Below are 14156 nucleotides of genomic sequence, written 5' to 3' on the forward strand. Positions count from 1 at the left end.
AGAAATATTTGGATTTCTAAATCCAAGGATTGTTGGAAAATTGTTAAAGTACAAAAATATTTTTTTACACGCTACTTGATTACGAACCGCGTCATGGTATTTAAATAAAAGTATAAATTAGTGACATTATTGACAAGCCGAAGCTTTATTCATATTAATATTTTAGTTCTTAATCTAGGTTTATTCTAAACTATTAAAGAGGGAATTGCGTCTATTTCTTCTTTCGGTCCTGCGTACACTTGGGGCAGAACCACTTTCCTTTTGGCTTTGTGGTGAGGCCAACGCAGGCAAAGTGGAACCACTCGATGGGACACTGAAAAGTAGTTGGAAAAGCCATTACTACTGTCGACCGAATGTATAGAAAACGGATACTCACGTCGGGATTGTCGCAGCCAATCATCTCGCCATAGGACACTTGGTGGCACAGGCAATACGTTGGCTCATTGGGATCGACGGGCATGTCCATGACATCGCTGGGATGCGTGGCGGCCGTGTGGCACGATTCCTTTTCCGAGTCATCCACTTCGACGGTTTTCTACGTTGAGTGATAATAAAAGGTGTGAAAAATGGGTTTTGAATGGTAGAGGCATGCAGTAACAAAAGTGAAAATGCAAACGACAGCGTGAAGACAATGGACAATGCAGGATTTCTATGGGGGTAAGCTACAAATCTAAAAAGAAATTCTATATCGGGACAACCAAAAACTGGAATATAGTAAACAAACTAAGATTCTAACAATGTATAGATGAGAATGTGGATGGTTTACCTTTTGTGCGCCCCCCTTGCGAGTTTCTTTTTCTTGATTTACCTTGGACTTTTTCTTTTTGGTACCTTGTCCGGCATTGCTGCTCGAATTGAGGCTGGAATTGGCGTTAGTCTGGTTGTTGCCACGCCCAGTGTCCTCGTCCGAGGAGGCGGACTTTTTCTTTTTGCCCGTCGTCTTGCTGTCCTTGGTCTTTTTGCGGCCCTCTGGAAGAAGGAGTCAAATATGGGGGTTACCTTGTGGAAAGAAAGATACCGAAGTCGAATCATACTCTTGGCCACCACTTCTTCGGACTTGGCGCGTGTTGAGGAAGCCTTCTCCTGGATCTCGCCCTCGAAGCGGGCCAGATCGTTGTCTAGTCGCCGGATCTGCTTGTCCACCAGTTCGTATGTTTGGATGGCCAGCTGCACCTTGTCGTCACTGTATTCCTTGGCCTTTCCGAACAACGCCTTTATGTCTTCCTGGCGCTCCTTCCTCTCCTCGTCGCTCATGGCCCCGTTCTCGCCCAGCTTTCGCATAAAGTCCTTGGCATGGCTGTCGATGCTTTTCATGGCAGTTTGTGCGCGGTCGTCCAGTTTTCGCATCAGCTTAAAGTTTCGCTCCAGCTCGGTGGGCAGACTCTCCAATCCTGTTTGGGAATTGTAAATATTATAAGTTTCCAAGTGAGTCCCAGGTGCAACTAAGGTTATACCGTCCAGATAGTTCTCCAAGTATATAGCAGAGGACATTTTGTGGCTAAATAATAGGTTTTAATAAGCAATTTAGAGCACAGAAGCCGAAACCAGCGTCTATTTACGATTAACAACAGCTGTTTTTTTGGTGCGTGGGAGTCTAGAGATGACAACGTGCTCTCCTGATAGTCATCGATAACTTTACTATCGTTGGCAACTCTAGCAACATGCAATTCAAAAAGTCAAAATAGGTCTTGTTTTAGAGAATTTCCTCTTCAGATCTGCTTATTTAATCTATGGTAATTTTTTAATAAACTATTATTAATATTTAAAAATTATATTAACGAGTCAGCAACAGATGTTTTGAATGCGTATACCAACTTTGCAGTGGTTGGCAACCCTACAAATCTCAGTAATTTGTTTTGATCGCAATTACTAGAGTTAGTCCAACTTTTTAAGAATGAGCGCCAGTTCGGGAGGATCCTGGATCAACGCCATCTACGATGAGGTGGCCCTCGAAGGCCTGGAGGGGGTAACACTGCCCTGTAAGTGATTCCCCTGCCTTTTGCGCTGCAATCCCTAGTAATCCCCATATTCTCATCAGATCTCTGGGTCCTGCTGGCCAGGCGCCTGGAGTTTGCTCCATCTCCGCTGCCCGATCGCATTCGGCAGCAGGCGTGGACCTTGCTGCTCCGCTCTCCGCCCCACAAGATCGAGTTCTTTGAACTGCCGGCGGAGCGACCTACGATGCCCTACTATGATCGTTTGAACGACATGGACGAGCAGCTGGGATTGCCTGTGGTACCGGAGCAGTGTCCCTTCATGCTGTTTCCGCCCGCCTACGTGCACGAGGGCGACATCAAGGGCAACTGCAACGACTTCAAGACCCGCAAGCCAATCCCCTCTAGCGAACTGCAGACTCTGAATGCCGATCAAGCCACCGAACAGTGGGCTGGCAGGCTCGTGGTGGTGGCCTCGCAGGAACTTCGGGAGTCGGCACTCACCCCCGATCACCTCATGATGCCCAAGAACCTGCCGCTACCCAACTACATCTTCCTGGAGGCCATCGGGCGGTCGCGTTACAGCGGACACACAACCGGAGGTCCTTGGTCGCTGATGAACTACAGCAAGGACACTGGAATCCTCTTCTACATCAAGTGAGTTGCAGCTTAGACTTAGTTTTATACTATACATACATATATGTAACTAACATTCTGATTTAATTGAATGAAAACATTATTTTCAGAAATAAGTTGATTAACCTGCAGTTAATCATCGCCCAGAACTATAATGAAATCAATAAGGGGCGCTTTTTGGCCTCTTCGCTGCTGATGCTGCCGCGCTTTTACCGGATCTACAAGAACCACTCACAGGAGAACCTCGAGAAGCTATATCTTGCGATAACGCGGTCCAGCAACCGCCATATACCCGTGACCGAAATAACCGAGTTGCTGGGCCGCCCAACCAATTTCAAGACCAAGAAGCTACTGGTGACGCACGCCTTTCGCAAGTTCTTTGAGACCACGCAAGTAGAGCGGCCGGTGCCGCCGCTGACCAAGTCGGGAAAGCAGTCCAAGTCGACCACACGCAAGGTGACCGTGATACAACTGCGTAATCCAGACATGCAGCTCAAGGATCTGTACAAAACCGAGGAAACCGAGGAGAGTCCGGCGTCCGAGTTCTTGGATTTCGGCCACTGCTACCTAGATATGCCTCCGGAGGAGGAGGTTCTACGCGCCGTGGCGAGATTCGGCAAGCGTGGCCTTAATAGCACCGAATTGTGCCACTACACGGGTATTAACGCGACAACAATGCGTCATTTCATCAAGCGAGTAAAGAAAAATGGAATGGTCCAGGAGTACTCGGAACAGGTGGGAAAGAGTCGGCAGTTCCGCTTCGTGGCCGTACAGCACTTAGGAGACCGCGCAAAGGAAGACGAGGTCAAGAAAAAGGAGCTGGAGATCAAGTGTAAGGATGAGCCGGTAAGTAAAATTCAAATATTACTATTAAATCACGAGTTTTTATACATTCAATCTTTCGTCCTTAGAATATTATCGAAAGCACTGATGTGTTGCTGAAGGACATGCCCGAGATCGTAACGAATGCTCGACCCGTAGCGTTCAAAATCAAAAAGACCAGATTGGGCAACCAGACACAGCGTCTACTTAACCGCCAGAAAATGATTGTGCGCCAGATCGACCAGAACTGTCTGGTGCCGCTGCCGCGAATGCTAAGGACCGTCCAGGAGACAGAACGCCAGGCAGGGTTCAAGGACGTCCTCTGTCGCCGCTCTTTAATGCGCATGCTGCTTCCTATGGTGGAGGATCATATTTTAAACGTGTTCGAGATCACCCTTCACTACAATCAGCGAGTTCGCGTCTACCGCTTTGCCACGCACCCAAAGATCGGGCTTGACCACGCGGTTATGAAACGCGAGATCCTCAAGCTTAAAAGCAACTACCATCTAATCACCGAGGAGCGCATAAGGCGGCCATCACAGATGCCTCCCAAGGAGCGCAAAGAGGTACTCGCTCGTCGAAAAGTGATGGCGGAGCGCTCAAGTGTGGTGTTCAAGACTCAGGCGCCCAAACTACTGCTGGCCAGGACGTTGCACGAGTTCCTCTACTATCTTCATCATGAGTTGCCGCTGGATCAGAAGCCTCTTGCTATGACCGCTGAACTTGTGCAGCAGTGGCAAAAATCGGAACCGGCATTGCAACCACGCCAGTTCTTTGAGGAGTGGCAGGCGGAGGAGTACAAAGTTCAGCCCTATACCGAGGAGATAGGATGGCGCACCTTTATACCGCCGTTGCCGCGTTACGAGGACAAGCCATCTGGTTGGCTCTACTTCATGGACGCCATGGACCGAATGCCGCTCTCGCTATTTCTGCGCATCTGTCGCATAGAACGCGAGTCCAATGACGAGTTACGTGTGCAGCTTCAGCATCCCATCCGCCAGCACTACCTGCTTTCCCAGCTCAGGTTGGAGTCCATTGTGCCACGACTGAAGTTGCAAACGCTTTACGTGGGAACTCTGCGCTTACTGAACAACATGGGTCTTATCCAGGTGAGGAAATTTCCTTACTTTCATCTACTCTTATGTCCCATTTAATCAATCTTTACTGAAATTCAAATGTAATCTCTTCTAGGTTAGCGAGCAGAAGCTGGGTCGCGACTCTTTGCACCGCTGGGTATACCTTAACCAGCGCACTCGCCTATTGGACACCACGTCCAGCACTGAGCACAATTACATGCAGGTGAGCGCCGATCGCTCGTACACACAGCTCAACTTTGAGTTCTCGAATGTAGAGCAACTAGCCAACTACTGGGCCAAGCTGCAGCACATCTGCATCTATACGAAGCTGGGATACCGTAAATCATTAAGCACGCAGAGAAAGCTGCCGGCGCGTCTAAAGGTCGTGGTCTTCCAGCCCACCGTGGGCTTTCAGCAGGCTGTTGAGCTGGATAACGGAACGGTTCCTGGCGATCATCTGGGAGCCGCCGGATTGAGCTCACATTTATTTGCCCACCAGTTCCGTCACTGGTCGTGGGTGCAGCGCCAGAATGGAGGAAAAATGAATGCGGCGAGAGAAAAGGCCAAGAGGCCAGTCCGGAAACGGGCAGTGATTTCGCGCCTGAAGATTGGTCCCCGGGTGGGGGTACGCAAAGCCCGTGAGCTGTCTACCGGAAAGACTGTTAAGAAGTCCGGTCCCCGAGACGACATCGATCGGGATGCCCTGCGAAATATGCGCACTCTGCGCGTTAAATGGGCCCCAGAGGAGGATCGCCTTCTCAAGATGGGCCGGGCCGTCTATATGTTCATAGACGCACCGACGGTTACCTTAGCCCTATGCGATTTGGCCGTCGTCTGTCGTGACTTGATACGCCGTTGGCTGGGCATCTGCAACAAGACAACTCAGGCCTGCGTCCGCCGTGTGCAGTTCATGGTGAAGATGAAGCGCGACATTCCGGACGTGCCCAGTTGGATATACGCGATGCAGACACAGCCCCAGTTCACCTCGGTGTACAACGATCGTTTCCTAAGCCAGCTAAAGCGGGACTATCCCAACAAGGCTGATTTCCAAGGGGCACTGATGACTCACTTTGCCCTCATGATGGCCAAACTTCATAGGATGATTGCGAAATCCGTGAGTTTAAACCATATATACCCAATATAAACTGCTTTTTATGTAATCTATAAATCTATTTTCCCTTCAGCAAGGTTCTGTCAGTCGGCAGTTCTTACTACCAGACTCCTTGGACGCCTTTGCCAACCAACAGTGTCGGTCAGCCCACGAGCAGCAACAGCTGCTTTTTCAGGACCCAGTTACGGAAGAGGATCTTCAGGTGGCCGTGGCCCACGGAGTTCTGCACAGCAACATCTGCTGTGCCAAGGACAAGACTCTGCTTAACCTGCAGACGTTCGAGATCTACAAACACTTCTCCGAGGAAGTGCTAAACTCTGCTTTTAACAAGGCGCGGGCGGACTCGCTGGTGGTGGCCGTAAAACGACGCAACATCCAGTCGGCGGCCAGCCGCCAAATCACAGGACCTGGCCATTTGCTCAGCTCAAAGTACAAGTACCGCCTGACCTACACCAAGCTGACGCACGTCCTCTACGACAGCTACTTTGCTTTGGATCAGAAGTTGCGGACGGACCAGGAACAGCATTTAACATCACCGCACTTTGCCCAACTCCTCGTGATGGGTGAGTGGCTGACGGAAAACCGGCTACTCCTTTCGCTCCAGCTGCCGGCAAATATCCTGACTGTAGACACCTCCACCATGGGCAGACAGAGTGGCTGTCACTCGGATCGCATTCTGGATCACTATAGCTGTATCTTTGACAACGCTCCTCAGACCGAGTACTCTAAGCGGTTGGAGGGCGAGTGCAGTGCACGCCAGGCGTCGCGGTTGCGCTTCCATCCCGCTAACCTGAGCTTCCGACTTCCGACCAGTGCATACAACCAGCTCTCCAAACTGCAGTTGCGAGGCATGCACTTCTTCTGTGCATTGGACGCCCTGGGTGAGGCCATCACTATAAGTCAGGCGCGTTTGGAGCAGGGCGACTGCCCATTCGCCAACTGCATCATGCGTAGCGGCAACTATCTGAATGCTGTGGAGCGAATAGCCCACGAGCAGCGTCCCATTCTGCGCCAATTGGTGGCCGATGCCCTGCCCTCGCAGCAGTTCCATTTGGAATCTCATCCAGCGGGCACGCCATTCACAGTGACCACCTCAAATCTGCTACCGTTTGCCCAGCAACTGGAGGCGTACTGGCGGCGAAGTCAACAGGCGATGGAGGTTAAGGATCTGGGAAAGCAGCTGGCAGAACGAACTCTTCACAAGCTCACGGACTGGAGGTCTATTTGTGCCGAACTACTTGACGACGAGCCCCATGCCTGGGAAACGGATCGCGTTCAGGAGTACGAACCGGCCTTGAACAAAGAAGAACGTGCCCGGGCTCAGGATGTGTTCGTGGTCCATTTGCCCACCATTGGCATGAAGGTCGTGGAACAGCCGGAAAGCAAACAGGCAATTGACAGCCTACGGAATTCGGTCCTAGACAAGGTGCTCAAGTAAGTCTTAATAGCCGACTTCTGAATTTGCATATTTATCCACTGCGTTTCTTTATTTTACAGGACTACCTACTGGCAGTATACGGAGAATACCTTTGATACCCTTCGGCCAAAACTCCATGAGAGGGGATTCGACGCACGCGCCATTCGCCACATGGAGGACATACTCAATCATATTGAACAGCATTCTCTCGGCGTAAAGGGCTTGGAGTTGCGTAGGATCTTTCCCTTGGGCGACTTCCTCTTGGAAACTTTGCACCTTCTTGCCGACCACAATCTCATCAAACAAGTGGGCATAGTTAGTATCATGTACGTTCACAAAAACCACATCCGGAACTGGGTGGTGCACACTTTCCACATAAAGAGATTGGAGCGTGAGAAAGTGCAGCCCTTGGTGGCGGCAGCTCCCGGAAATCTGCTAGCCGTCGTTGGTCACAAGCGCAAACTAGAGGCCCAGGAAATGGCCAGCTTGGTTCCCGAGAAGAAAGTCAAACTCGTGGAGCAGCAGAGTACTGGGAGTGAGAGCGACGAGGCGGGAGGATCTTCAGCAAAGCGTCCTAAGAGGATTAAACAAAAGGAGCCCGCCGCTGGGGTTTCTAACGCTGCGCTAGAGGCCTCACGGGATGCGATTGCCATGCGGCCGCAGCCGTGGATTCGAGTAAATGCCTCTCTTAACCGACGCGTCCTCGACCGCTGGCTGGGCGCCGTTCTCAGCGAGTGCATATCTCGAGTCGGCTGCACTGTGCACAACTTGTTCCTGCGGTTCACGCACATGGTGCCAGTGGATATCATGTTCCTGCTAGAGCTCCTGCACGATCTCGGCTGCCTACAACTCATGGAGATGCGGCCGCATAAAGTGCACGTGGAATCTCTGCTAGAAGATGACGAAGACGGCGATGAGCAGCCTGTCACGGAGCTCTACGATCCGATGCAGACCTACGTTCAAGTGCATGGCAACGCTATCGGACGACTCACCAACTTTATTGGCCTCAAGAAATACAGCACAGAATTTATTTAGGGTTCGTTCTAAGATATTTCGTCCAATTAAGAGTAGATTAAGCCTGCCTTTATGTTAGGACGTATCTTAATTTGTAATTTAGACTTTAATGATTACTAGTTTTGTAAACCTCTGCTTGATTTTGCGTTGACCATATACTGTTTTATATAAATAATCAATGGTTTACCAAAAAATGATCAATTAATCTTTAACTATAGTCTCTTTTTTATACTTTAACACCGATTTCAGTAAAAAATTACAAAATTAGTTATAGTTTTCAAAAAGATGATCTTTAGTTGTGGGCTAATATGTTAACTAGTATTTTTGCATCCAAAAAACTTGATTCTGTTATAGTTATATTAAAAAAAGCATTATAAGCTTTTAAACTTATTGCAAAAAATGAAATAAAGAGCAAATCTAAAAGTGCAGGCTTAACTAGTACTCATACGCTAGAGAGTAAATAATTTGCCTCCGATTACAAAAGCCCATAGCTGTACAATAACAATCCAATTATTTTCAAGCAAAATAAATATTTTGAAAGTTTAATATGCTTGCGTCTGATCCAGAAGTTATAGGTTTAATCATTAAATGGCTGATTCATAAACACATTTCTTTCCACTCCATAAGCCAAGCTTCATGGGATTAAAACACGCGACAGGTTTTTTTGGTCACCACGAATTCGCATTCGCGGCGTTTGTTTAATTTTCCATTCACTTGTGGTTTCTTAAATCCTGGATTAACTTTAGCACATCACTACCGGCGAGAAGAGGTGTTTACCGCTTGCCTCCGACGCGGGGGGCGGCCTTCTGGGTGACCTTTTGGGCCTTCTGCTTGGGGGCGGTCTTCTTGGCGGGCGCGGGGGCGGCAGCCTTCTTGGCGGCCTTGGTGGCACGCTTCTGCTCCTTGGCCACCTTGATGGCCTGGTCGCGCTGCGCCTTGCGCACCTCCGGCTTCATGTTACGCTTGGCCAAGATCTCGGCCAGCGAGGCACCGACGATGGCGCGCTGGAACTTCTGGGTGCGGCGGGTGCGCTTCTTGGAGGCCTCCTCCTCGATACCCTTGCGGTGCTTGCGACGGTAGAGCACGGTCCACGTAACCTTGCGGGGATTGCGCTTCATCAGGTAGGAGCGCTCGCACTTCTTGTCCAGGAAGGTGAAGGACTAAAAGGGTATCCGTAGTTTATTATTCCGCTGCGGTATCTCCTGGTTGGTGGTCACTTACCTTGCCATCGACCTTAACCATGGTCTTGCCATGGCCGGGGTAGATTTTGTACCCGCTGAATGCGCACAAGCCAATTCTGCAAATAAAAACACTCTCATTAGCAGGGGCACTGTTTACTGTTGCCAAATTATGGTTAGCAAATGCCAAATAACACAATTAACCATGTCTTTGGGCGTTTTTCAATTTCATACTTCATCTTGCTGGCGTAGAAACACGAAAAGAAAAGAAAACGGAAGTGGAAACGAAAAGCGGGGCCAAATTAGTGTGGCTGCCGCGGTCGCACAAATGGACCTAATAAATACCGCCACGTGCCGTGTCGTGCTGTTAACTGCGGACTGTTAAGCGCACTAATGTCAAAAAATGAAACTAGTGGGGGGATTCCTAAACATAAATATTTATATTAAAAAAAAATTGGATAAACTAAGTGGAAATCATTGCTCGGAAAAAATAAATAATTATACGAAAGAAAATAAAATTGGTGAGGGAATTCTCAAACCAAAAAATTAATAATGTTCAAATAAAAAAAGGATAGACTCGAATAAAAAAATGTTATCTGGTGTCAAATGAAAAAAACTTTCAAGTTCTAAGGAACAATAAACTTAATCAAAAACAAATTAAAACAAGCAAACAAACAAAAATGAACATCACATTGTTTCTCATTTTAAACATAATACCAATCAAGAGATTCTAGGCCAATATGATGATTGGCGTCATAGGATTGAGTTTTATTTGTTAGCAAATGAAACGGTCATCCTCTTCATTCCATTTGCTGAACCTCAGGCTCCGACTCCAAATCCTCCTCATCGGTATAGTATGATGGGCGTTCTCCTGGGCGCAGAAGTTTGCCAACAAGTGGGTACTTTTCCTTGTACTGCTGATCCCACTCCCTCAAGGTGTTCATTTGGCTGATCGATAGGTCGCTTAGATCATCAAATTTCTTGCTATTATTCAAGTCAACAGAAAAATGTATCAAGTTCCGTGATATGTCCCGTCCGGCATAGGTTGGATAAACGCCGTCTGGTCCGTAATAGTGTACGGCACGCGATACATCGTAGACATTGAAGTTTATGGCCACTAGGATGCGGCCATCTTCCCGGAATCCGTCGTATTCGCTAAGTTCGCAAACCGTGAAGTCCTTCCGTAGAGGTGGAAGCCCCGCATCCACTTTCTGTTTCTTTCCACGATTTTGACAACGACGCCGGGTAAGTCGGGCGACCTTGAAGAACACTATGGTCGATACAATCACCATGGCAAAATTTATGGGCGTCTGCTTGATGGAATTGTAGAAGCTGGAGTACCAGTTGGTGCTCTGATCCATAGCCTTGGAACTGCCAGCCATCCTGAAGTCTTGAAACCTGGTCTGGATTGAACAAGAAAACGATTAAAACTGTATTCAAGTTTCCCCGAGTGCTCCCAAGTAAATTGACTTGTGTTGACTGGATTCGGATTAATGAATTATGGTTTGACGTTTAGTCGTAGCCTGCTTTATATTATTCGATGTGATAAAAGTTAAAATCAGAGTTGGAAAAGATAATACTGCATTCCACCTAGGTAAAATACAAGGAATAAGCGGTGTTTTAGATAGATTCGGCTATTTCTTATAAGCGCATTTGGGGAAAAAGTAAAAACTTAATGAAATTAATAAAATGTATCACAATTTATTAAAAATATCTAATTCTAAGCGTATAAAATGTGAATCTACAGTGTAGATTCTACACTGTTTAAAATACACCTTTTGTAGCCAGAATATCAACGGTAAAATCTGGTTTGAGTATGCTCTCTATTAATTCGATTCGATTTAACAATTTAACTTTAACTGAAAGAAAGAAATGGTTTTAAATTAACCATTTAATAAAAACTAAGTCTTGAAGTAATTTGCTTCTCATTGCGTTTATTAAAGTGCATGTACTAACAATACATAATGTGTTACGAAATTGCTAGCTAAAATACAATGGGTTACACAAGAGTATACCCTCGTTAGCCTGTAACGTTTGGATGATACGTTTCGAAAACGGTGTGTTCCATGGCGAAAACACGCTTAGATCGCTTGGCGGCGACGATTTCGATGCTTTCGTTGAAGTCCAAAATAGCCTTGCTGAATTCCGGATCGTTCTCGATCATCCTGAGGAAAATGGTGGCCTCGTCCTCCGCCTTGGGCTCTTGTTCCTTCTTCGCCTGGGCCTTCTTCTTTTTGGCCTCCAGCTTCTCCTTGGACTTGCGTTCCTCCTCCTCAAAAATGGTGGTCAGACGCTTCTTCAGCTTCATCTCCTCCTCGCGGGCCTCCAAAAGCTTGCAGCGCGATATCTCCCGCTCAAACATCTGTGAAAGTAACAATCAGAAGATATGTTTTCCATTTCCGCTTAGGAGCCCAGTACTTACCGACATCATCAGGGACTTCTCCTTCACCGTGGCACTTCGCATGCCCTCTTCCATACGGAGCATCACGCAATCCCCGTTGGCCATGCTCACGGCGAGCATCGACCCATCCGGCTTGAAGACCAAATGGGTGACGACGTGCTTCATTTTGATGGTCAGAATTGGGCGAGAGTGGGTCATGAGGAGGTCCCAAAACTCCAGGTTGCACTTGTCGTCGCCGATGCAGAATAATGAGCAACGACCGGTGCTCCAGGCACCACTGATCACCTGGTTGGGTCGACGGAAGTAGAAGGTGCTGGGGCAGCCCTTCACCTCCTCCGACCAGATGCGCACTCGCCAATCGCCCACCAGGAGGAAGTTCTTCACGAAGAACGGATTGCGCATCACACTGCGGATGGGGCCGGAGAAGAGTTGATAGACGCCCACGATGGTCTCCTGCGGAGTGAGTCCCTTGCGATTCCCGACGAACACGCAGCCCATGTCGGTGCAGAAGATGTAGCGCACCGGGATGGTGTACTCGAATTCGAGGACAGTCACACCATGGGAATCCTGGCGGTTCTGGACTTGCTGGGGATAAGGTTCGGCCAGCACCTCATTCACTGGCATCAGCAGATCCCGGGTGTCCCAGTATTTGACGGACCCGTCCAGAGAACCCGAATAGAACTCTGTGTTTAGTTTAGAGTGCACCCAGCAGAGGGCCGATGTGGCTTCGCGGTGACACGCCTCCAAAGGGCAAATACTCTTGGGACCGCCCATGCTGTCCGTTTGCCAGAAGCCCACTTGGCCCTCCTGGAAGCCACCCACCATGTAGCTCTCATCCCTTACGCACACCTTGGCGATCAGCAGGACCCTCTGGCAATCGAAATGGGCCAGAGGGCGAGTGGCGTCGTCCAGGTCCCAGACGTAGAATCCGTGGGGATTATCGTTGCCAAAGTCCGGCAGAGTGTTCAGTTGTTTTGTGTAATCCGGCTCCAGGCTCTTCCGGTTGGAGAAGGTCAGAAAGAACTGATTGGGATCATTGTTCAGCCATTCGCACATCACCAGCTGGCGCGGTGGAATCCACAGATCATGGAAGACGTGTGTACACCTGGCCGCAATCTTCATGCTAATACCGCGACCCAGATCCTCGGGCAGGTCCACAAAGAAGTCCTCATAGATGTTGACCGCATTGTTGGCCGAACTGATCTGCATCACGTCATGCATTAGCTTATTAACCTCGACGCCCCAGGTGTCATCACGCTCGACCTTCTTGCGATAGCGCATAGTGGACTCCTCGTCCATGACGTTCACCTCCTTCACGTTCCAGCCGCCCTCGAAGTGATTCATTCCGTGCGAGTCCAGGCTCACATTGTGGGTCAGAACCGAAGACACGGCGTACTGCTCGCTCAGCTGCGTCTTCTCGTGGATCGGATTGCGCAGGATGTACTTTAGGCGCAGGCGTCCACTGGGATTCACACTCAGGAGCATCTCGTTGCGGTCCGTGAAGAGGCACTGCCGCCCGAAGCGACGACGCTCCCGCGACAGGATGAACTGGTTGCCCAAAGTGCCCATCGCGATAGATTTGGGTTGACTTAATTGAGAGTTTTCCAAAAATATATATATATGTTTCCTTGTTTTGAAGAAGTCTTTATACCGAACCGATAGAAATCTGACTGAAAATGTATGCTGATTTCTGGTTTGATTTGAGTAACGTCACAGGAAAGTAAACTGTTAAGGTATGGTTTCCAACGAAAAACTCGATTATGGAGCTGAAAGTCCCAGAAATTTTTCCTTTTAACTACGTTGTTCAAAAATGTTGGGTCTCCCAGCTTGATTATATTCGTCTTCTTAAGTATAAATCTTAATATTGAAAATGGTAAAACAAGATAGAACTGCAAGGGCAGTTAAAAAAACTTTTTTTAAAAAGAATAGCAAGGGAAAACTCACGAATCAAATTTCCTAAAAAAAAAGGATTAAACCAAAAATAATACAGTGTCCAAAGGAAAAAAATCGGGCTCTTTTTATCCTACGAATAAAGAGTAATGAATATAAAAAAGTAAAGCCGAAATTTCGTAAGTTTACCGTTAATGTATTTGATCTGAGCGTGAAACTAACTTATGTATTTATTTGATTGACTTAATTTATAAACATATATTTGACTGATTTGTCTAGGAATAGCCGTTTAACTTTCTCAAATTTCTCATTTCCTTATTTTTCATAAATAACAAAAAGTATTCCAAAAACTATACATTACATTTTTTTTAATAGTTCAATACTTTAACGTTAAAATTAAATTATTACTACTACTAATTCTTAGAAAATTCCAGCAAAGGCTACAAATGTTTTATCTTTAAAGAAGATCTAAACTGAATACATTATAAATTATTAATTGGTAACTTATTTTCTCGTTATGTTAAATTTAGTCCTCAGTTAAAATTAATCTTAACTTCCAACCTTAAATTTGTAGTTTACAGTGAGATAACAGTTTCCGGTTTCTCAAATCCTAACATTTCTGCACAAGGGTGACCATTTATTGGTGTAGCTTCTCGCGTTAGTGCGCGCGGTGCGAG

General features: G+C 47.5%; 5 protein-coding genes across 7 annotated transcripts; 1 reads left to right on the forward strand and 4 right to left on the reverse strand.

Moving 5' to 3' along the window:
• Positions 1-117: 117 nt before the first annotated feature.
• Ing5 (inhibitor of growth protein 5) lies at positions 118-1605 on the reverse strand. Of its 2 annotated transcripts, none has more exons than XM_017072063.4 (5): positions 1455-1605; positions 1035-1391; positions 809-969; positions 377-535; positions 118-313 (listed from the first exon to the last, which is right to left on the reverse strand). In XM_017072063.4, exons 1-5 carry the CDS (start codon positions 1489-1491, stop codon positions 212-214), a joined length of 816 nt encoding a protein of 271 aa, XP_016927552.3. In that variant the 5' UTR covers positions 1492-1605; the 3' UTR covers positions 118-211. The 2 variants fall into 2 exon arrangements, with proteins under 2 accessions (XP_016927552.3, XP_016927544.3); XM_017072055.4 differs by having other exon boundaries at positions 767-969.
• A 215-nt stretch (positions 1606-1820) lies between these two features.
• On the forward strand, positions 1821-9124 carry LOC108020587 (general transcription factor 3C polypeptide 1). Its single transcript, XM_017088940.4, has 7 exons — positions 1821-1979; positions 2039-2591; positions 2681-3416; positions 3482-4501; positions 4584-5582; positions 5653-7013; positions 7077-9124. The coding sequence occupies exons 1-7, from the start codon at positions 1895-1897 to the stop codon at positions 8029-8031; spliced, it is 5709 nt and encodes a 1902-aa protein (XP_016944429.3). The 5' UTR covers positions 1821-1894; the 3' UTR covers positions 8032-9124.
• Positions 8521-9439, reverse strand: RpL24 (ribosomal protein L24). The gene is made up of 3 exons (XM_017088957.4): positions 9423-9439; positions 9232-9307; positions 8521-9170 (listed from the first exon to the last, which is right to left on the reverse strand). The coding sequence occupies exons 1-3, from the start codon at positions 9425-9427 to the stop codon at positions 8784-8786; spliced, it is 468 nt and encodes a 155-aa protein (XP_016944446.1). The 5' UTR covers positions 9428-9439; the 3' UTR covers positions 8521-8783.
• A 549-nt stretch (positions 9440-9988) lies between these two features.
• On the reverse strand, positions 9989-10570 carry LOC108012012 (membrane-associated progesterone receptor component 1). The gene has a single exon (XM_017077290.4). The coding sequence runs from the start codon at positions 10568-10570 to the stop codon at positions 9989-9991; it is 582 nt and encodes a 193-aa protein (XP_016932779.3).
• A 532-nt stretch (positions 10571-11102) lies between these two features.
• LOC108007900 (dynein intermediate chain 3, ciliary) lies at positions 11103-13724 on the reverse strand. 2 transcript variants are annotated; one of them, XM_017071672.4, is made up of 3 exons: positions 13669-13724; positions 11611-13612; positions 11103-11550 (listed from the first exon to the last, which is right to left on the reverse strand). In XM_017071672.4, exons 2-3 carry the CDS (start codon positions 13156-13158, stop codon positions 11209-11211), a joined length of 1890 nt encoding a protein of 629 aa, XP_016927161.3. In that variant the 5' UTR covers positions 13159-13612; positions 13669-13724; the 3' UTR covers positions 11103-11208. The 2 variants fall into 2 exon arrangements, with proteins under 2 accessions (XP_016927161.3, XP_070850491.1); XM_070994390.1 differs by lacking the exon at positions 13669-13724 and having other exon boundaries at positions 11611-13478; positions 13534-13612.
• Between the last annotated feature and the right edge of the window lie 432 nt (positions 13725-14156).

Source organism: Drosophila suzukii, chromosome 2L (assembly GCF_043229965.1).
Source record: "Drosophila suzukii chromosome 2L, CBGP_Dsuzu_IsoJpt1.0, whole genome shotgun sequence".
Taxonomy (NCBI): Eukaryota; Metazoa; Arthropoda; class Insecta; order Diptera; family Drosophilidae; genus Drosophila; species Drosophila suzukii.

Coding starts and splice junctions, on each gene's coding strand:
- LOC108007900 (XM_017071672.4), bottom strand. CDS start 13,158: ATGGGCACTTTGGGCAACCAGTTCATCCTGTCGCGGGAGCGTCGTCGC. Junction 11,551..11,610: donor AGAAGTCCCTGATGATGTCG/GTAAGTACTGGG, acceptor TTACTTTCACAG/ATGTTTGAGCGGGAGATATC.
- LOC108020587 (XM_017088940.4), top strand. CDS start 1,895: ATGAGCGCCAGTTCGGGAGGATCCTGGATCAACGCCATCTACGATGAG. Junction 2,592..2,680: donor GGAATCCTCTTCTACATCAA/GTGAGTTGCAGC, acceptor CATTATTTTCAG/AAATAAGTTGATTAACCTGC. Junction 4,502..4,583: donor ACAACATGGGTCTTATCCAG/GTGAGGAAATTT, acceptor AATCTCTTCTAG/GTTAGCGAGCAGAAGCTGGG.
- RpL24 (XM_017088957.4), bottom strand. Junction 9,171..9,231: donor TGGTTAAGGTCGATGGCAAG/GTAAGTGACCAC, acceptor ATACCCTTTTAG/TCCTTCACCTTCCTGGACAA.
- Ing5 (XM_017072055.4), bottom strand. CDS start 1,491: ATGTCCTCTGCTATATACTTGGAGAACTATCTGGACG. Junction 536..766: donor GCAAGGGGGGCGCACAAAAG/GTAAACCATCCA, acceptor CACTCAACGTAG/AAAACCGTCGAAGTGGATGA. Junction 314..376: donor TTGGCTGCGACAATCCCGAC/GTGAGTATCCGT, acceptor ACTACTTTTCAG/TGTCCCATCGAGTGGTTCCA.
- LOC108012012 (XM_017077290.4), bottom strand. CDS start 10,570: ATGGCTGGCAGTTCCAAGGCTATGGATCAGAGCACCAACTGGTACTCC.